This window comes from Salmo trutta, chromosome 19, assembly GCF_901001165.1.
Source record: "Salmo trutta chromosome 19, fSalTru1.1, whole genome shotgun sequence".
Classification (NCBI taxonomy): Eukaryota; Metazoa; Chordata; class Actinopteri; order Salmoniformes; family Salmonidae; genus Salmo; species Salmo trutta.
Genome location: NC_042975.1, coordinates 28,070,063 through 28,093,216, shown reverse-complemented (window position 1 = coordinate 28,093,216; position 23,154 = coordinate 28,070,063). Strand labels below are relative to the sequence as shown.

General features: G+C 44.8%; 1 protein-coding gene across 2 annotated transcripts in view; it reads right to left on the bottom strand.

Annotated features, from left to right (window-relative positions):
* LOC115154286 (drebrin) overlaps positions 1–21,482 on the bottom strand; it is a gene marked incomplete at its 5' end in the record, with an annotated part of 28,100 nt that extends 6,618 nt beyond the window's left edge. Inside the window, 9 exon segments of one of the 2 annotated variants that reach the window (XM_029700361.1) lie at positions 5,202–5,315; positions 9,190–9,318; positions 10,431–10,545; positions 10,941–10,994; positions 11,554–11,611; positions 11,699–11,850; positions 12,344–12,421; positions 13,654–13,803; positions 21,393–21,482. In XM_029700361.1, coding sequence (XP_029556221.1) covers positions 5,202–5,315; positions 9,190–9,318; positions 10,431–10,545; positions 10,941–10,994; positions 11,554–11,611; positions 11,699–11,850; positions 12,344–12,421; positions 13,654–13,803; positions 21,393–21,482 — 940 coding nt within the window. 2 annotated transcript variants of the gene reach the window in all.
* Positions 21,483–23,154: the final 1,672 nt, after the last annotated feature.

The following is a 23,154-nucleotide window of genomic DNA, read 5'->3' as shown; positions in this document are numbered from 1 at the left end:
GTTGCCTTACAACCTGGAATTAAAATTGATTTTGGGGGGGGTTTGTATCATTTGATTTACACAACATGCCTACCACTTTGAAGATACAACATATTTTTTATTGTGAAACAAACAAGAAATAGACCAAAAAACTGAAAAATTTAGTGTGCATAACTATTTACCCCCCCAAAGTCAATACTTTGTAGAGCCACCTTTTGCAGCAATTACAGCTGCAAGTCTCTTGGGGTATGTCTCTATAAGCTTGGCACATCTAGCCACTGGGATTTTTGCCCATTCTTCAAGGCAAACCTGCTCCAGCTCCTTCAAGTTGGATGGGTTCCGCTGGTGTACAGCAATCTTTAAGTTATACCGCAGATTCTCAATTGGATTGAGGTCTGAGCTTTGACTAGGCCATTCCAAGACATTTAAATGTTTTCCCCTGAAACCACTCAAGTGTTGCTTTAGCAGTATGCTTAGGGTCACTGTCCTGCTGGAAGGTGAACCTCTGTCCCAGTCTCAAATCTCTGGAAGACTGCAACAGGTTTCCTTCAAGAATTTCCCTGTATTTAGCGCCACCCATCATTCCTTCAATTCTGAACCACTTTCCCAGTCCCTGCCGATGAAAAACATCCCCACAGCATGATGCTGCCACAACCATGGGGATGGTGTTCTTGGGATGATGAAAGGTGTTGGGTTTGCGCCAGACATAGCGTTTTCCTTGATGGCCAAAAAGCTCAATTTTAGTCTCATATGACCAGTGTACCTTCTTCCATATGTTTGGGGAGTCTCCCACTTGCCTCTTGGCAAACACCAAACATGTTTGCTTATTTTTTTCTTGCCACTCTTCCATAAAGCCCAGCTCTGTGGAGTGTATGGCTTAAAGTGGTCCTGTGGACAGATACAGTTGAAGTCGTAAGTTTACATACACTTAGGTTGGAGTCATTAAAAGTTGTTTTTCAACCACTCCACAAATTACTTATTGACAAACTATAGTTTTGGCAAGTCGGTTAGGACATCTGCTTTGTGTATGACACAAGTCATTTTTCCAACAATTGTTTACAGACAGATTCTTTCACAGCTGTAACTCACTGTATCACACTTCCAGTGGGTCAAAAGTTTACATACACATTTACATTTACGTTATTTAGCAGACGCTCTTATCCAGAGCGACTTACAAATTGGTGCATTCACCTTATGATATCCAGTGGAACAACCACTTTACAGTAGTACATCTATATTTTGGGGGGGGGGAGGGTAGGGGGGATGGTTAGAAGGATTACTTAATCCTATCCCAGGTATTCCTTAAAGAGGTGGGGTTTCAGGTGTCTCCGGAAGGTGGTGATTGACTCCGCTGTCCTGGCGTCGTGAGGGAGCTTGTTCCACCATTGGGGTGCCAGAGCAGCGAACAGTTTTGACTGGGCTGAGCGGGAACTGTGCTTCCGCAGAGGTAGGGAGGCGAGCAGGCCAGAGGTGGATGAACGCAGTGCCCTTCTTTGGGTGTAGGGACTGATCAGAGCCTGAAGGTACGGAGGTGCCGTTCCCCTCACAGCTCCGTAGGCAAGCACCATGCTCTTGTAGCAGATGCGAGCTTCAACTGGAAGCCAGTGGAGTGTGCAGAGGAGCGGGGTGACGTGACAGAACCTGGGAAGGTTGAACACCAGACGGGCTGCGGCATTCTGGATGAGTTGTAGGGGTTTAATGGCACAGGCAGGGAGCCCTGCCACTATGACTTTAAACAGCTTGGAAAATGATGTCATGGCTGTAGAAGCTTCTGATAGGCTAATTGACATAATTTGAGTCAATTGGAGGTGTACCTGTGGATGTATTTCAAGGCCTACCTTCAAACTCAGTGCCTCTTTGCTTGAAATCATGGGGAAATCCAAAGAAATCAGCCAGGACCTCAGAATTTTTTTTGTAGACCTCAACAAGTCTGGTTCATCCTTGAGAGCAATTTCCAAACGCCTGAAGGTACCATGTTCATCTGTACAAACAATAGTATGCAAGTATAAACACCATGGGACCACACAGCCGTCATACTGCTCAGGAAGGAGACGCGTTCTGTCTCCTAGAGATGAACGTGCTTTGGTGTGAAAAGTGCAAATCAATCCCAGAACAACAGTAAAGGACCTTGTTATAATATCCACCCTGCACAGCCAGAAGAGGACTGGCTGGCTCATAGCCTGGTTCCTCTCTAGGTTTCTTCCTAGGTTTTTGCCTTTCTAGGGAGTTTTTCCTAGGGAGTTTTTCCTAGCCACCGTGCTTCTTTCACCTGCATTGCTTGCTGTTTGGGGTTTTAGGCTGGGTTTCTGTACAGCACTTTGAGATATCAGCTGATGTACGAAGGGCTATATAAATAAATTTGATTTGATTTTGATTTGAAGATGCTGGAGGAAAGAAGTACAAAAGTATCTATATCCACAGTAAAACGACTCCTATATAGACATAACCTAAAAGGCCGCTCAGCAAGGAAGAAGCCACCGCTCCAAAACCGCCATAAAAAAGCCAGACTACGGTTTGCAACTGCACATGGGGACAAAGATCGTGCTTTTTGGAGAAATGTCCTTTGGTCTGATGAAACAAAAATAGAACTGTTTGGCCATAATGATCATCATTATGTTTAGAGGGAAAAGGGGGAGGCTTGCAAGCCGAAGAACACCATCCCACCCATGAAGCACGGGAGTGGCAGCAGCATGTTGTGGTGGTGCTTTGCTACAGGAGCAACTGGTGCACTTCACAAAATAGATGGCATCATGAGGCAGGAAAATGATGTGGATATATTGAAGCAACATCTCAAGACATCAGTCAGGAATTTAAAGCTTGGTCGCAAATGCGTCTTCCAAATGGACAATGACTTCAGGACAACAAAGTCAAGGTATTGGAGTGGCCATCACAAAGCCCTGACCTCAATCCTATAGAAAATTTGTGATCAGAACTGAAAAAGTGTGTGCGAGCAAGGAGGCCTTCAAACCTGACTCAGTTACACCAGCTCTGTCAGGAGGAATGGGCCAAAATTCACCCAACTTATTGTGGGAAGCTTGTGGAAGGCTACCCGAAACGTTTGACCCAAGTTAAACAATTTAAAGGCAATGCTACTAAATACTAATTGAGTGTATGTAAACTTTTGACCCACTGGGAATGTGATGAAAGAAAGAAAAGCTGAAATAAATAATTCTCTCTACTTTTATTCTGACATTTCAAATTCTTAAAATAAAGTGGTGATCCTAACTGACCTAAGACAGGGAATTTTAACTAGGATTAAATGTCATGAATTGTGAAAAACTGAGTTTAAATGTATTTGGCTAAGGTGTATGTAAACTTCCGACTTCAACTGTACTCCAATCTCCACTGTGGAGCTTTGCAGCTCCTTCGAGGTTATCTTTGGTCTCTTTGTTGCCTCTGATTAATGCCCTCCTGCCTGGTCTGAGTTTTGGTGGGCGGTCCTCTCTTGGCAGGTTTGTTGTGGTGCCATATTCTTTCCATGTTTTAGTAATAGATTCAAATGGTGCTCCGTGGGATGTTCAAAGTTTCTGATATTTTTTTGTAACCCAACCCTGACCTGTACTTCTCCACAACTTTGTCCCTGACCTGTTTGGAGAGCTCCTTGGTCTTCATGGTGCCGCTTAGTGGTGTTGCAGACTCTGGGGCCTTTCAGAACAGGTGTATATATATATATATATATATACTGAGATCATGTGACACTTAGATTGCACACAGCTGGACTTTATTTAACTAATTATGTGACTTCTGAAGGTAATTGGTTGCACCAGATCTTATTTAGGGGCTTCATAGCAAAGGGGGTGAATACATATGCATGCACCAATTTTCCGTTTCTTATTTTTTTGAATTTTTTAAAAAAGTTCTTTTTTTTCATTTCACTTCACCAATTTGGACTATTTTGTGCATGTCCATTACATGAAATCCAAATAAAAATCAATTTAAATTACAGGTTGTAATGAATGAAGAAGAAAATGTTATATTTTTGTCAACTCCGTAAAACATCCTGTCACGTCCTGGCCAGTAGAAGGGTTAATTGTTATTGTAGTTTGGTCAGGACGTGGCAGAGGGTATTCGTTTTATGGTATTCGGGGTGGTGTGTTTGTTGTAGGGGATTTGATTTGTGTATTCCGGGGTTTTTGGGCACTGTTCCTTGTTATGTATGTCTAGGATTGATCTAGCTGTTGTATGTCTATGTGTGGTCAATTGGGGTTGGGACTCTCAATTGAAGGCAGGTGTTATCCATTTGCCTTTGATTGAGAGTCCCCTATATTAGGGTGTGTTTGTATGTGTCTTTTGTGGGGGCATTGTTGTGTGCACTGCGTTTGTTTGAGCCTGCCACACTGTTGCCGTTGTGAGTGTTGTTTTGTTTTTTTCTCAAGTGGATACCTTACATGTTTTTATCAGTAATAAACATGAGTGTCCACAATCCCGCTGCGCTTTGGTCTTTTCCTCAACACAACGAAATTCGTGACACATCCACTAGTTCTGATTTTTGTCTAACGTCAGCTTCGTCAGAGTGCTTAAAGATCTGATAGAATTGTTGTTTTTATTGGGAATTTTCACATCAATCATTTTCCATATTTTACAAATGTTTGTATTGAAGTTTTATTTTTATAGGCAAAAATATATCTGTTTTGAGTATCTGTGGTCAACTCTGTCATTGATGGAGTCAATATTTTTTGGGTTAATATAAAAAATAAAAAATGTAATCACTGTTCTGCAACATATGCTTAATTTTTTGCGTATTTGCTGTGCTTTATAAATGTTTTTTTAAAGTTCTAAATCTAGAAAAAAAACGTGCCAAAAATAATCTAATGTTAGAATTAAGGCCTTTAAACACTTGTTGGACAATAATTGTAAAAATGAAATGCCTTTTATGGTGTCTAACAGAGTTGACATGAATCCAGTTTGTGAATTGTTTTTAATTAGGATGTTGTTCCTTTACATGGTGTGATAGCTGATACTTTGGTCTATCAAAATATATATTTCAAATGTTGTTAATATTAAGACAAAATAAAAATGCGTGTGAATGTGTGTGCCCGCTGTCTTTGTTTGTCTGAGATGAATGATATCTAACAGAGTAAGTGCTCTCAATGACTTTCAATGCTAACATTAGCCATGTACAAAGTAGCCTATAGCAACATAATCAAACAGAATTCAAGGATTTAAGTCCTCGTAAGTGCCTCAGGCTTACCCCAGTATAACCCAACTCTGCCTAATCTTACCCCACTCGTTCCGGCTGTCATCCTCCGCCTCCTGGATGGGTGTGGTGACTATTTTGGGGATTGGCGTTGAGGACGTTCCCATACTGTGATCTAAGCTCCCTTCATCATCGCCATCTGGAGGAATATCAGAAAGTGTACACCATAACAACTTCAAACCATCACCACCAAACATCACCATCGCACAATCATATCAATCCCAATCAAAATGCCACCAAACAATTAAATCACTAACAGAATGAAAATACTGTACCACCCAACAATCAAATCACCAACACATTCAAAATGTTACCAACCACAGACAAAATGCCACCACAGAATCATATGAACACAATTAAAATAACACCATTGGTCACAATGAGCAGTCAGGCTAGCCTGAACACTGCATTCAGTTTGACACTGATGGCAATGGCGCGGTTATTTGTTTTCAGGATTGACTTGAATAGTGCAACAGCAACTGTGGCAGAGTATTTCTGCTAAAGCTCAAATGTAGCTGGGGATGAGATCATGTGACGTAAAATCACTGGTGATGGTGAAGCGTGGGTCCTTTCCATCAGGCATTTCAGAAAATACACTACATGACCAAAAGTATGTGGACACCTGCTCGTCGAACATCTCATTCCAAAATCATGGGCATTAATATGGAGTTGGTCCCCCCTTTGCTGCTATAACAGCCTCCACTCTTCTGGGAAGGCTTTCCACTAGATGTTGGAACAATGTCTGTGGGGACTTGCTTCCATTCAGCCACAAGAGCATTAGTGAGGTTGAGCACTGATGTTGGGCGATTAGGCCTGGCTCGCAGTCTGCATTCCAATTCATCCCAAAGGTGTTCGATGAGGTTGAGGTCAGGGGTCTGTCGAGGCCAGTCAGGTTCTACCACACCGATCTCAACAAACCATTTCTGTATGGAACTCACTTTGTGCACGGAGGCATTGTCATGCTGAGACAGGAAAGGGCCTTCCCCAAACTGTTTCCACAAAGCCGGACTGCCAGATGGTGAAGTGTGATTCATCACTCCAGAGAACACGTTTCCACTGCTCCAGAGTCCAATGGCAGCGAGCTTTTCACCACTCCAGCAGACTGTTGGGACTGCGCATGGTGATCTTAGGCTTGTGTGTGGCTGCACGGCCATGGAAACCCATTTCATGAAGCTCCCGACGAACAGTTTTTGTGCTGACGTTGCTTCCAGAGGCAGTTTGGTACTCGGTAGTGAGTGTTGTAACTGAAGGCAGGCGATTTTTATGCAATACACGCTTCAGCAATCGGCGGTCCTGTTCTGTGAGCTTGTGGTCTACCACTTGCTCCTAGACATTTCCACTTCACAATGACTGCACTTACAGTTGACCGGGGCAGCTCTAGCAGGGCAGAAATTTGACAAACTGACTTGTTGGAAAGGTGGCATCCTATGACAGTGCCATGTTGAAAGTCACTGAGCTCTTCAGTAAGGCCATTCTACTGCCAATGTTTGTCTTTGGAGTTTGCATGGCTGTGTGCTCGATTTTATACACCTGTCAGCAACGGGTGTGGCTGAAATAGCTGAATCCACTAATTTGAAGGGGTGTCCACATACTTTTGTATATATAGTGTAGAAGTAACCCAGTAGAGCAGTAGTGTCAATCCCATGCATGAGCTGCAGCAACAGTTACTCCATATGGGCTATATCAGCTCTCCAGTACAATACAGTACATGGACTTCAATAAGTACTGTAGCTAGAAGTTGCCCCTAACCACTGATACAGGATCAGATATCCAGTGATTATGGTTAGGAATGGTAAAGTAATCTGATCTGAGATTTGTGGTTAGGGGAATCTTCAGCACCTCAAGCAATAATACCCTCTGATAAAGATCTTCACGGTGATGCTGTTTGTCTTGATATAAACAGTGAATTCACTTTTGGGAGCAGCAATACTCAGTGCAGGATTCCTTTTGTTTATATGTCTTGACTGATTTAATCCTGCCCCAGTATACATTTTGGGTGTGTGTAAAGTCCATTAAAAGTTCTGGAGGCAGCTGATGATTCTCTGCTGTCTGTACGTACTTTGCAAAGAATGAGGGCGCATCTGGATGAGAAACAATGAATATCCACTCAACGAATAAACCCCAGCAAACACATTATACAGGCTGATACACCAAACACAATTCCCTTCAATTCAATTCAATTAGGACCAGTAACTACAAACACAATAACAGAACATGCTCTAGTAATTACTGAGAGCCAAGGCATGAACAAGCAAACCAACGATAATGACCAACATCACTGTGACTGGAAACAACAGGACATTGAGATGAATGACCCGATGTGACTGCTCATTATATATATTGACAGCAGCATCTTGCTTGGGTGGACTTGCCATTTCCTTTCTAATCGAGGGGTCTTTAAATACTAAAGAGAATAGAGGAGGATAGAATATTTTTTTATTTTTTTTTTATTTCACCTTTATTTAACCAGGTAGGCAAGTTGAGAACAAGTTCTCATTTACAATTGCCTCCTGTCCTCATCAACGCTGAACCATTTATAAACAGTTTCAATTTAAGGGGTCAATACACCGAGGTGAAAAGGTCATGATGGTGGTATAGGAATCCATTTTCATTTAAACTAATTTCATGACTTAGCTGATGGATGGAACTACTAGGACCTGGTTGGATCTAGTAGGAGCTGATTAGAATGATCTGGAACTGGTTAGAACTGGTTGGCCACCCTTACACAGACACAGACACAATATTAGGAAAGACACAGTACAGTTACAGTACAATTTGTGGTACAATACTCTACATAGGTTAGGGGTAACATCCATTTACTGTATGGACACACAGGACCCACAGGGTATGCAACACAGTTCCTGAGACCACGGTGGACAGCTCAATAACGACGGCACACACACTCACAGGTCATTCGTCAGAAGGTATGCAAGGTGTGTGTGCGGACGGAGAAATGGGGCAGGGATGATGGGTAGATGGGTAAAGGTGGATACGGCGTAAGATTGGCAAAACAAATAATGGAGCATGGAACCTATGCAGGTTTCTATTATTCTCCTCATTTCTCCTTCTCTCCTCCAGGTGAAAACCTGCCCTATAGGGTTCACTATGACTTTTTCCCTAACCATCCTACTCTCATCTCCACAACCCTGGATAAAAGATCAGACAGATAAATATGGTGACCCAGAGGGATCATGGAGTAAACATCATTGGCGTGTGGAAGACTGAAGGTGGTTGACAAGATAGTGTGTTAGTAAGTTAGGGTAGTTAGTAAGTTAGGGTAGTTAGTAAGTTAGGGTAGTTAGTAAGTTAGGGTAGTTAGTAAGTTAGGGTAGTTAGTAAGTTAGGGTTGTTAGTAAGTTAGGGTAGTTAGTAAGTTAGGGTAGTTAGTAAGTTAGGGTAGTTAGTAAGTTAGGGTAGTTAGTAAGTTAGGGTAGTTAGTAAGTTAGGGTAGTTAGTATACAGATTCATTTGTAAAAGGAGATATAAGAGGCACTAAGTAGCAGGCAGAACTAAGGGTCATGATCAACTGCATTCTTTGATATAAGCTGCCAACATCAGCAAGACAACTAAAAGCAAACTGCATCAGAGTGGGAGTGTAGAGAGAGAGGCCAAACCAGGAGAGTGCTGACTGGCTGAGACTCAGCCTTTAGTGGGAACAGGATCTGTCATCACAGCGGAAGTGCTTTTAGCACACTGCACAGCCACCCATCTCCTACAGACAGTACCAATCTGGTCTACATTACCATGGAGATATCTAATTCAGGCTCTACAAGGACTCAAAATAAAATAGAGCACGTCAAGCCCAGGTTAGCTAACAGTAGGTAGCCACAGTTGTGCTCTGAGCTAGTGGGGGCGGGGGGGTGGTATGGTGCAGGAGAGGGGGCTGAGTTTGTTACAGCAGCTTCAGGAGATGATTTGGGGTGACGGGGGCGTGTACTCTACTGTGGTAATGTGGGGGTGGGCGGGTGGGTGGGTGGGGGGGCTCCCTGCTCCTCCTCCTGTCCAGTACCTACCGGGTGCAGTGGGCTGCAGCCTCGCGTGAGGTGGGGTGCGGAGGGGGGGCGGACTGGGCTCGCTGGGACTGTGCTGCTGCTTCAAAAACGGGCTGTCCAAACGGCCTGGTAACGGGCTGTCCAAGCGGCCTGACAAGAGACAGGGCCCAGGGTGGTGACACACACACACATACAGACGCAGGGAGGACAGGGAAAGACGAGCGAGGGAGAGAGTGATAGAGGGACACAGAGAAAAGAGAGACAGGGGAGAGTAAAAGGAAGACAGGAAGGAGAAAGTCAAGATAAAACGAGGCAAGGCCCAGGAGGATCCCCGGTGAGAAGTGAAGGGTTGTGGGAGAATGGGTATGGTCCCATAGAAACCCAATAGTGAGGACAGAATAGAAGAAGAGACGCTCAAGAGAGGATCCAAAGAACAGAGGGAGACACCGGAGGAATAAAACGAACGGATGGATGGATGGATGGAGAGACGGACGACAAGACAAATGGATGCACAACCATGAATCAAATCAAAGAGACAGAGAGAAAGAGACATATCAAGAAGAGGGAGAGTTGTTAGTGTGGTAATGACACTCTGTGGACAAAGCAGGCAGTAATAGAAGCACTGCACCAAGCTCATTAACGATGGAGGAAGGAACATGGATTCAGTTCAGTATGTTAAGATGGAATGAACACAGAAACTTTCTCCAATGGTGAAAATATCCTGTTGCTTCTAGACGAAAACAGATATTGTTTCAGGGAGATTCTTTGGGTTTGCAGGTGGAGAGGAGAGACAGTGTGTTGTCTTGTTCAGTATGGAGACCCTCACTGAGTCAGGCACTTGTTCCAGTCTCCATCCACTCCAGCTGGCTCCTTGGAGCCACTTGTTTTCCGTATCTATGTAGCCTGCAAGGGATAACTGCTACAGCATCTGTCTCTCTTCTTCCATCTTCCTCTTCCTCTGTCTTCAACTGGATTACCTCTCGTCTTAGTCTGAATTCTACTCCAACTGTTCTCCTGCCTTCCAGATCTCTGTGGTATACCCAGGTGTCTAGGTCCAACAGGCTCTGTCCACTCATACACAGTGATGACAGACACACTGGTGACGTACAGTAGAGTACAGAGACTGAGGCCTGTGAGGAGGTGAATGACAGGACAAATGGTGGTCAGGTGACCCAAACCCTCCCTCCCTCTCTTCCTCCCTCTGTCCCCACCCCCCCCCCCCTCCCTCCCTCCTTCCATCTCCTCCCTCTTCCTGGTCTTACCGGTCCTGTGGCTAGAGACAGGGGAGATGTCCAAACCAGTAGCCACAGCCTTTTCCTTCTGCTTAAAGAACTCCCTGGGGTTGTCCGCCCGCTGGGCAATGAGGGCTTTCGCCTCCTGTCAACAAACATACATACAGTACAACGTTAGACACGTAGAGCACCCCCCCCCTCCCACACACGAGATACTCATCGCACATAGGTAATACACTCACACCACAAATGCACGTAAGAGCACACACACTCTTTCAGACAGAATTTACCTTACACACAGAGAGCCAGAGACAAATATCCCAGTATAGCCTGACTAGTCCCATTAACACAGATCCAAAGCCCAGGAGTGCTACTGTCACAATGACACATATATACAGGTGAGGAGTCTGGGCTACACTCTACTTTACTCTCTCAGTCTCAGCCTACTAACACTAGAGAGGCATAGAATATGATATACAGAGTCGATGATTTTCTGCATGCAATGAATCCCCCCATTGGGACTGATGGTCTGAAACCCACCTCCACTTCAGACTCCTTCGCCTTCTCCAGGTCCTCATAGCTAGGTTCTGCTGTCTGCAGAGAGAGAGAGACAGAGAGAGAGAGAGAGATGGGTACAAGGAAACAGCCTACAAGGTAATTACATTCTCACAGCATGGCAGCCATTACAAAATCACAGACGTACAAGCTGGCATTTTCAAAGTGTTCTGAAAGCAGAAGTATTGTTTTCGAAGGAAGTGAATGGTAAAAGGAAGGAGAGAAGTGAAAACACTGTGGGGTCCAATATTTGGAGAATAAATCTTCTTGTGTCATGTCGTGCCAGGGCTAAAATTATTAATGTTGATGCTAGTGTTGAATTAAAGTTAGATTTTTTTAAACGGGATAATGAAATAGAACTCTTGTTTCTTCTAAATATTTCTTCCCAGACAATATCAAGGATGCATTGTGACTAGTCTTGAAATGAGATCAGAAATGTTCTCTAAAAGCAGACTGCCTCTTTCAGTGGTGGGGAGTGACTAAGGCAAGACCCTCTTTGGCATGGAACAGAGAATACACATAATGCTCTGGTGCGCGCGCGCACACACACACACACACACACACACACACACACACACACACACACACACACACTTACTATGAGGGGATGGTTCCGTGTCCTCTCTTTGGCCTCCTCTTCCTCCTGTATCTTCTTTCTGCTCCACACACACAGAGTTACCACATGGACCAAGCACCAGAGTTTACGTGATACAACACATTACCCATAAGTCAGTGCGGCCCACCTGTGTTCCTCGATCTGCCTCTCCCTCTCGCGGTACCTCTTCTCTCTATCCTCCTGCTCTTTCCTTTCCAGCTCCATCCTCTCCTCCTCGAAGCGTTGTCTCTCCTCCGCAACCTTCTTCCTCTCCTCCTCCTTTCTCAACTCTTCCTCACGCTGGTACACACAAAAGACAGAAATATATTTCAACATTTGTTCAATAACCAATTAGTCACAACATAAAACATCAATGACTAAAATGCAAAACAGAACATTTGGCTTTGGTCTTTCTATTGAGCAAAATCAACACAAACAAACGTTTAGAGGGCAAAGCCGCCAACTCACAATGATTCAAATTCAAATAACCTCAAGGACAGAGAGCAGTGGATGTCATATCTCATTTGAGTCTGTCTCATTGGCTTGTGGCGTTGCTTCTGGAAGACGGGGGACATTGTTTGACTTTGTTTTGATCCTACTCCTACACACTCCAATTGAAACCACTACTCATGCTATCATTCTTAGTCTGAGGAAAAGGTAGAGAAAAAAGACAGAGGAACGAATAACAGTGCTGCTCTTCTTGTCTCCAGAGTCCTTGTCCCAGTCAACCCCCGCCTCCTTCCATGCCTTTTTCCTCCCTCCTGACGCTAGCGGGAATCATGTTCATTCCTACCTTGGCTTGTTCCCAGAATTCCTCTCTATTGATCTTCTTCATCTCAATCTCTGCGTTGGTTTTGGTGTACACGGTGCCCTGGACATCCGCCCAATAGGGAAAGAGGAAAGGAGTAGGAGAGAGAAAGGGGAAGTGGTTGGTTACAACCATTAGTCAGAGAACCATGGTGCACGCGCACGCACGCACGCACACACACACACACACACACACACACACACACACACACCACACACACACACACACACACACACACACACACACACACACACACACACACACAGCTCAGGGTCAGCGTCTGCTATAGCACAATTACTGTGCCCTCCAAATCCTATTGCACCACACCACCCGTAACCAGCAGGGTCAGACTAGACATATAGTATCATATTTCTGTTCGACACACAATTACCGTATCACTTATTGTGCACCATTGCCTGGATATGATTTATATGGAGTTATATAACTTTAACTTCTATATTATGAACAGCTTGTACTTGAACCCTTTAGGTGCGGGCCTTAAAAATAGATGTTATCCACAAGGTAGCCTGTTCAAAAGTGCCAGTGTGACATTGTAAAACCCTGTGACACAATACATTTTGTTAGTTTGTTAATCTACAGTATATATCATTCTTTAAACTCAAGGAATTTACCTCAGCTTAATGTCGTCATGTTTTGGTAGCAATACACTGGAGACGATCTATCAGAATGTAATGTACCTTTAGCGCAGCAGCTAGCCTAACGTCCTGGTTCAGTTGTGTCCAGATACGCAGAGAGAGAATGAGGAAGGAGCCTGCTAGCAGTCCAGCTGAATGACTAATTTCTTATGGACCATCTGACACATAGTAAGGCCCATTGTTGAAGTTCCTAAACATTAACAATGCCTCACTCTCAGAGGCCCTCTCCAACGCTCTCTCTTTCTCCCTCTCCCCCTCGCTCCCCCTCTCCCTTTATCTCTGTCTTTCTCTCCCTCTGTTGTCTCTCTCTCCCTCTCTCTCCTCTTAAACAGTAACATAGCTGTGGCCTTGTGTCCCACATCACACTAATAGAGAGCTCTTTCACAGACTACTTGTTTTGACCTATGTCGTAACGCCCCCTCCTCTCCTGCCAGGCTCCGTCTTGCTGTCCCTTTAACCTTTCTCTCAAGCATCTCTCTATCCCTCCACCTCCCTCTCCGTCGTTGTATCCCTTCTCTGGCTCCATCTCTCTACTCCTTCCAATCCCCTCTCTCCATATAGCGCTCCATCTTATCCTCCATCTCTCCCCCTCCACCTCACACCCCCTCCATCTCTTCCATCCCTCCCCCCATCTCTTACCACTCCATCCTCTCCATTCTCCTCCTCTTTGGTTCTCAGGCGGCTGAGGACGGGGCTGGCCACCGAAGCCATCCCATTTGTCAGTCTCTGTCCAATGGCAGATGGTTCAATGTCCTCCATGGTGCTGGCGTTGATGATGACGTCGACTCCCTGCGGGCAAAAAAGCAAAAAACGCACCTTCAATGGAAGTATACCTTTCCCCTTTAAGTGGCTTGTGTGAGATGGTGTCCCATGGTAAAAGGAGCAGGCTCCCAGAGGTTCTGTGGAGGTTATATTTGTGTCAGACTGCAGGGCACATGGAGCACAGGCCTCCTCAGACTACTTTTGAGTGGGGCAATGTGAACACACATCACTCACTAGCTTTAGACCCACAGAACACATGGCTGGAAAGAGAAAAGTGGTTATGTCATATTCAGAGAGGAGGGAGAGGAAGGAAGAAAGAGGGGGACAGACAGACAGATGGCCTAAAGGGATGCAAGAGAGAGAGAGAGAGAGAGAGAGAGAGAGAGAGAGAGAGAGAGAGAGAGAGAGAGAGAGATGAAAAGAGAGCGGGTGGATGGAGAGAAGGAGTCTGTAGAGAAATGAGGATGTAAAGATGTAGAGATATGAGGATGTAAAGATGTATCGATATGAGGATGTGAAGATGTATCGATATGAGGATGTGAAGATGTAGAGATATGAGGATGTGAAGATGTATCGATATGAGGATGTGAAGATGTATCGATATGAGGATGTGAAGATGTATCGATATGAGGATGTGAAGATGTAGAGATATGAGGATGTGAAGATGTATCGATATGAGGATGTGAAGATGTATCGATATGAGGATGTGAAGATGTAGAGATATGAGGATGTGAAGATGTATCGATATGAGGATGTGAAGATGTATCGATATGAGAATGTGAAGATGTATCGATATGAGGATGTGAAGATGTAGAGATATGAGGATTTAAAGATGTAGAGATATGAGGATGTGAAGATGTAGAGATATGAGGATGTGAAGATGTAGAGATATGAGGATTTAAAGATGTAGAGATATGAGGATGTGAAGATGTAGAGATATGAGGATGTGAAGATGTAGAGATATGAGGATGTGAAGATGTAGAGATATGAGGATTTAAAGATGTAGAGATATGAGGATTTAAAGATGTAGAGATATGAGGATTTAAAGATGTAGAGATATGAGTATTTAAAGATGTAGAGATATGAGGATGTGAAGATGTATCGATATGAGGATGTGAAGATGTAGAGATATGAGGATGTGAAGATGTATCGATATGAGGATGTGAAGATGTAGAGATATGAGGATTTAAAGATGTAGAGATATGAGGATTTAAAGATGTAGAGATATGAGGATGTAAAGATGTAGAGATATGAGGATGTGAAGATGTAGAGATATGAGGATGTAAAGATGTAGAGATATGAGGATGTAAAGATGTAGAGATATGAGGATGTAAAGATGTAGAGATATGAGGATTTAAAGATGTATCGATATAAGGATGTGAAGATGTATCGATATGAGGATGTGAAGATGTAGAGATATGAGGATTTAAAGATGTAGAGATATGAGGATGTGAAGATGTAGAGATATGAGGATTTAAAGATGTATCGATATGAGGATGTGAAGATGTAGAGATATGAGGATTTAAAGATGTAGAGATATGAGGATTTAAAGATGTAGAGATATGAGGATGTAAAGATGTAGAGATATGAGGATGTAAAGATGTAGAGATATGAGGATGTAAAGATGTAGAGATATGAGGATTTAAAGATGTAGAGATATGAGGATTTAAACTGATATGGATGGGGGCAGTATGTTCACGGCCGGATGAAAAAACGTACCCGATTTAAACTGGTTACTACTCTTGCCCAGAAATGAGAATATGCATATTATTATTAGATTTGGATAGGAAACACTCTGAAGTTTCTAAACATGTTTGAATGGTGTCTGTGAGTATAACAGAACTCATATGGCAGGCAAAAACCTGAGAAAAAGTAAACCAGGAAGTGTAGGATCTGAGAAATGTAGTTCTTCTTTCTAGTCCCTTTCGAAACTACAGTATCTGTGCTGTTACGTTGCACTTTGTAAGGCTTCCATTGGCTGTCTAAAGCCTTCAGAAAGTGGATTGAGCCTTCTCCTGTCTCTGGGCAGAGTATAGGAGCTCAGTTACTGAGTGGTCTGCCTGAGGACAAAGGGATTGGATATGCGTGTTCCCGCGAGCACCCTGTTTTTTCTTTTTCTCCTTGAATGAATACACTATTGTCCGGTTGGAATATTATCGCAATTTTACGTTACAAAATACCATAAAAATGTATTTTAAACAGCGTTTGACATGCTTCTAAGTACGGTAATGGAACATTTTGACTTTTTGTGTCTCGAATTGCGCTCGCGCGTTACCCTTTGGATAGTGACCTGGACGCACGAACAAAACGGAGGTATTTGGACATAACTATGGATTATTTCGAAGAAAAACAACATTTCTTGTGGAAGTAGCAGCCCTGGGAGTGCATTCTGACGAAGATCAGCAAAGGTAATACAATATTTCTAATACTAATTCTGAGTTTAGGTTGCCCCGAACTTGGCGGGTGTCTGAATAGCTCGCCGTGATGGCGAGCTCTGTACTCAGAATATTGAAAAATGTGCTTTCGCCGAAAAGCTATTTTAAAATGTGACACAGTGATTGCATAAAGGAGTTTTGTATCTATAATTCTTAAAATAATTGTTATATATTTTGTCAACGTTTATGATGAGTATTTTTGTAAATTCACTGGAAGTTTTTGGTGGGAATACATTTTCTGCACATCACGCGCCAATGTAAAATGCTGTTTTTGGATATAAATATGAACTTCATTGAACAAAACATACATGTATTGTATAACATTATGTCCTAGGAGTGTCATCTGATGAAGATCATCAAAGGTTAGTGCTTCATTTAGCTGTGTTTTGGTTTTATTGACATATATGCTTGCTTGGAAAATGGCTGTGTGGTTATTTTGGTCGATGTAGTCTCCTAACATAATCTAATGTTTTGCTTTCGCTGTAAAGCCTTTTTGAAATCGGACAACGTGGTTGGATTCAGGAGAGGATTATCTTTCAAATGGTGTAAAATAGTCGTATGTTTGAGAAAATTGAATTGTGGTATTTTAGTTGTTTTTGTATTTCGCGCCATGCGATCCCATTGGCTGTTGGCTCGGGGTTCCGCTAGCGGAACGCCTAGATGTAAGAAGTAAAACATTTAGAGATATGAGGATTTAAAGATGCAGTGATATGAGGATGTAAATATATACAGATTAAGATATAATGATGTAGAGATATGAGGATGTAAAGATGTAGAGATATGAGGATTTAAACTCATCCTTGACCGCTGGCTACGTCCCTTCCGTCTTCAAGAGAGTTGCACCCCTTCTGAAAAAACCTACACTCGATCCCTCCCATGTCAACAACTACAGACCAGTATCCCTTCTTTCTTTTCTCTCCAAAACTCTTGAACGTGCCGTCCTTGGCCAGCTCTCCTGCTATCTCTCTCAGAATGACCTTCTTGATCCTAATCAGTCAGGTTTCAAGACTGGGCATTCAACTGAGACTGCTCTTCTCTGTGTCACGGAGGCTCTCCGCACTGCTAAAGCGAACTCTCTCTCCTCTGCTCTCATCCTTCTAGACCTATCTGCTGCCTTTGATACTGTGAACCATCAGATCCTCCTCTCCACCCTCTCCAAGTTGGGCATCTCCGGACCGGCCCACGCTTGGATTGCGTCCTACCTGACAGGTCGCTCCTACCAGGTGGCGTGGCGAGAATCTGTCTCCGCACCACGCGCTCTCACCACTGGTGTCCCCCAGGGCTCTGTTCTAGGCCCTCTCCTATTCTCGCTATACACCAAGTCACTTGGCTCTGTCATATCCTCACATGGTCTCTCCTATCATTGCTATGCAGACGACACACAATTAATCTTCTCCTTTCCCCCTTCTGATAACCAGGCGGCGAATCGCATCTCTGCATGTCTGGCAGACATATCAGTGTGGATGACGGATCACCACCTCAAGCTGAACCTCGGCAAGACGGAGCTGCTCTTCCTCCCAGGGAAGGACTGCCCGTTCCATGATCTCGCCATCACGGTTGACAACTCCCTTGTGTCCTCCTCCCAGAGTGCTAAGAACCTTGGCGTGATCCTGGACAACACCTTGTCGTTCTCCACTAACATCAAGGCGGTGACCCGATCCTGTAGGTTCATGCTCTACAACATTCGCAGAGTACGACCCTGCCTCACACAGGAAGCGACGCAGGTCCTAATCCAGGCACTTGTCATCTCCCGTCTGGATTACTGCAACTCGCTGTTGGCTGGGCTCCCTGCCTGTGCCATTAAACCCCTACAACTCATCCAGAACGCCGCAGCCCGTCTGGTGTTCAACCTTCCCAAGTTCTCTCACGTCACCCCGCTCCTCCGCTCTCTCCACTGGCTTCCAGTTGAAGCTCGCATCCGCTACAAGACCATGGTGCTTGCCTACGGAGCTGTGAGGGGAACGGCACCTCCATACCTTCAGGCTCTGATCAGTCCCTACACCCAAACAAGGGCACTGCGTTCATCCACCTCTGGCCTGCTGGCCCCACTACCTCTGAGGAAGCACGGTTCCCGCTCAGCCGAGTCCAAACTGTTCGCTGCTCTGGCACCCCAATGGTGGAACAAGCTCCCTCACAACGCCAGGACAGCGGAGTCAATCACCACCTTCCGGAGACACCTGAAACCCCACCTCTTTAAGGAATACCTGGGATAGGATAAAGTAATCCTTCTAACCCCCCCCCCCCTTTAAAAGATTTAGATGCACTATTGTAAAGTGGTTGTTCCACTGGATATCATAAGGTGAATGCACCAATTTGTAAGTCGCTCTGGATAAGAGCGTCTGCTAAATGACTTAAATGTAAAATGTAAATGTTAAAAATGTAGAGATATGAGGATTTAAATATGCAGTGATATGAGGATGTAAATATATACAGATTAAGATATAATGATGTAGAGATGTAGAGGTATGATGTAAAGATGTAGAGGTATGATGTAAAGATGTAGAGGTATGATGTACAGATGTAGAGGTATGATGTACAGATGTAGAGGTATGATGTACAGATGTAGAGGTATGATGTAAAGATGTAAAGGTATGATGTACAGATGTAGAGGTATGATGTACAGATGTAGAGGTATGATGTACAGATGTAGAGGTATGATGTAAAGATGTAGAGGTATGATGTACAGATGTAGAGGTATGATGTAGAGGTATGATGTACAGATGTAGAGGTATGATGTAAAGATGTAGAGGTATGATGTACAGATGTAGAGGTATGATGTACAGATGTAGAGGTATGATGTACAGATGTAGAGGTATGATGTAAGATGTAGAGGTATGATGTACAGATGTAGAGGTATGATGTAGAGGTATGATGTACAGATGTAGAGGTATGATGTAAAGATGTAGAGGTATGATGTAAAGATGTAGAGGTATGATGTAAATATGTAGAGGAATGATGTACAGATGTAGAGGTATGATGTACAGATGTAGAGGTATGATGTACAGATGTAGAGGTATGATGTACAGATGTAGAGGTATGATGTACAGATGTAGAGGTATGATGTACAGATGTAGAGGTATGATGTACAGATGTAGAGGTATGATGTACAGATGTAGAGGTATGATGTACAGATGTAGAGGTATGATGTACAGATGTAGAGGTATGATGTACAGATGTAGAGGTATGATGTACAGATAGCTAAAGGAGAAATATGTAGCTCTCCTGTGTCTATATTATATTATATCTTATTACCGTGGATAGAAGCTAAAAGGCATCCAAACATCAAAATGATAGTGTTGAATTAATTACAGGATTAATAACATATTTATATTCACCATAGATGACATTCAACCTACACACACTATCAGTCCGCATTCCTGTTTTCCAGTCAAAATGGCTGATCTGTTTGGGAGTGAGAGTGATGCTGTGGGAATCCTGTTGTGTGTGCAGGAATGATCTCTGAGACAGGATAAGCCATACACTGATTCATCTTCAAACACAAAGAAAACAAAGGCACCGGTAGAGAGAGAGAGAGAGAGAGAGAGTGTGTCTGCATGTGTGTCATGTGAGTGAGCGCATGCGTGCGTGCGTATGACGTGGTAAGGTTGGACCAAGGTACAGAGAAAAGACCAGACGAGGAATCAGTGGTTAAGGATAAACATAATACTTTACTGAGAAACGGTAGCCGCAGGATCACAGTACACTTGAACAAACACTACGTCTTGGTTCTTACTCAGGAAAAGACCACACACAGTAAACAATTCAAGCTTCTGCAAAGGACAACAGAAAACACACCTCTTTAACAGGGAAATCATAATGAGTAAATAGGACACACCTGAGTGTCGTTAATGTCTCTAGGACGGTCTCTGCCACCATCTGGTGACAGGTAGAACCATGACAGTGCGTGCGTGCATGAGATTGTGTGTCTACCTGCCTGTTTGCCTGGGTATCTTGCCTGGCTGCCAGGGTGTCCTGCCTGTTTGCCTGGGTGTCTTGCCTGGCTGCCTGGCTGTCCTGCCTGGGTGTCCTGCCTGTGTGTCTTGCCTGGCTGTCTGTGTGTCCTGTCTGGCTGCCTGTGTGTCCTGGCTGGCTGCCTGTGTGTCCTGTCTGGCTGTCTGTGTGTCCTGTCTGGCTGCCTGTGTGTCCTGTCTGGCTGCCTGTGTGTCCTGCCTGGCTGTCTATGTGTCCTGTCTGGCTGTCTATGTGTCCTGTCTGGCTGCCTGTGTGTCCTGTCTGGCTGCCTGTGCGTCTTGCCTGGCTGTCTGTGTGTCCTGTCTGGCTGCCTGTGTGTTCGTCTGGCTGTCTGTGTGTCCTGTCTGGCTGCCTGTGAGTCCTGCCTGGCTGCCGTGTGTCTTGCCTGGCTGTCTGTGTGTCCTGTCTGGCTGTCTGTGTGTCCTGTCTGGCTGCCGTGTGTCTTGCCTGGCTGTCTGTGTGTCCTGTCTGGCTGCCTGTGTGTCCTGTCTGGCTGCCTGTGTGTCCTGTCTGGCTGCCTGTGTGTCCTGCCTGGTTGCCTGTGTGTCCTGTCTGGCTGCCTGTGTGTCCTGTCTGGCTGCCTGTGTGTCCTGTCTGGCTGCCTGTGGGTCCTGCCTGGCTGCCTGTGTGTCCTGTCTGGCTGCCTATGTGTCCTGTCTGGCTGCCTGTGTGTCCTGTCTGGTTGTCTGTGTGTCCTGTCTGGCTGCCTGTGTGTCCTGTCTGGTTGTCTGTGTGTCCTGTCTGGATGCCTGTGTGTCCTGTCTGGCTGCCTGTGTGTCCTGTCTGGCTGCCTGTGTGTCCTGTCTGGTTGTCTGTGTGTGTACCTTACAGGTGTCTGCAACTCCCAGCTCGATAAAGTATTTTCAACCAGCTAACCCCACATTAAATCGAAGGCCAGAGCCGACAGTGTGAGCAAGCAGATCAGTCTGAATGGCCAGTGAAAAGAGCTGTTATGGAGAAGATGCTTGACACTTCACATCAATTGACTGAAGGAATCTGTCTAGAGATTCCTTAAGCTCCATGGCCTTCACAGTCAGGAGAAAAACTCTTCTCTTTATCTCCATCTCTCTCTCTCTCACACACACACACACACACACCCCACACACACCCACCACACACACACACACCACACACACACCCCACACACGCCACACATACACCGTTTTAACAAACAGTTTCAAAAGTCTTAAGAGTAGCAGTTGGGTTTACCTCAGTGAGACTGACCTGGAAAAACTCTGCAATGTTAGCCACATGGCTGGCACACTGACACTTCCTGGCATCAGGCACATCCTCACCAACCTGGGAGAGGAGAGAGGGAGAGAAGAGAGGGAGAGGAGAGGGCGAGTGGCGGGAGAGGAGAGAAAGAAAGAGAGGGAGAGGAGAGAGGGAGTGAAGGGAAGGAGAGGAGAGGGGGAGAGAAGAGAGGGAGAGGGAGTTGAGGGAGACGAGAGGGGGAGTGGGGGAGGGAGAAGAGAGAGGGAGAGAAGAAAGGGAGAGGAGAGGGGGAGTGGAGGGAAGGAGAAGAGAGAGGGAGAGAAGAGAGGAAGAGAGAGTTAGAGAAGAGGGAGGAGACTGAGAGCTACTGTGTGTTTCCGACTTCAAGAATACAGTAGTAGTGTCATCATCGCCGGCGACATCATCATCATCAATCAAAGTAACCACATTGAAAGGAATGGATGTGCTCTTTGTATTCTATTCAAAATGTTGTCTTTGTGTCCAGTATAACAGTAGTAATTATGAGTGAATGAAGCATTGTGTCTCAACAGGAACATTCCTGGTAGCATTACATTACCATGACCTATTCAAAACAACACAATGGCCACTGATTACATGAAAGGAATAATGGAATAGTAATCAAGCATAAAAACACATGGCTACTGAACTGGTACTGCTGCTACAGAATTATAAAATAATACAAATAATATCAATTCCAGGGCCATTCACCTCCTAGTTAATAACACATCTCTGGAGAACTTTTGAATTGAATCACATTAGAACTTATAATGAGGACCACAGGAAACATATATTTTCTGTTTTCTTTTTGAGAGGGGTTGATGGGCGACTGCAGTGCCTGAGAATTACAATAAACCCAAAATTGAGGTTTGTAATAATGGACAAGAGACCCAAAATCTCCCTCTAGAGCCATACTAAAATGTGACAGAGACCAGTAGCCAGAGGGGATGTCTGGGCCTGTCACAACAATAGACACAGTAAGCCCATTAGACTGTCTCAGACTGCCTGAGTTTCACTGGGCTGAATGGACACACACTGACAGGAGGGAGGTAGGGAGGACTGAATGGAAACACACTGACAGGAGGGAGGTAGGGAGGACTGAATGGAAACACACTGACAGGAGGGAGGGAGGGAGGACTGAATGGAAACACACTGACAGGAGGGAGGGAGGGAGGACTGAATGGAAACACACCGACAGGAGGGAGGGAGGACTGAATGGAAACACACTGACAGGAGGGAGGGAGGGAGGACTGAATGGACACACACTGACAGGAGGGAGGGAGGACTGAATGGACACACACTGACAGGAGGGAGGGAGGGAGGACTGAATGGAAACACACTGACAGGAGGGAGGGAGGACTGAATGGAAACACACTGACAGGAGGGAGGGAGGACTGAATGGAAACACACTGACAGGAGGGAGGGAGGACTGAATGGAAACACACTGACAGGAGGGAGGGAGGACTGAATGGACACACACTGACAGGAGGGAGGGAGGACTGAATGGACACACACTGACAGGAGGGAGGGAGGACTGAATGGACACACACTGAAAGGAGGAGGGAGGGAGGACTGAATGGAAACACACTGACAGGAGGGAGGACTGAATGGAAACACACTGACAGGAGGGAGGGAGGACTGAATGGAACACACTGACAGGAGGGAGGAGACTGAATGGACACACACAACGGAGGGAGGAGGACTGAATGGACACACACTGACGGAGGGAGGGAGGGAG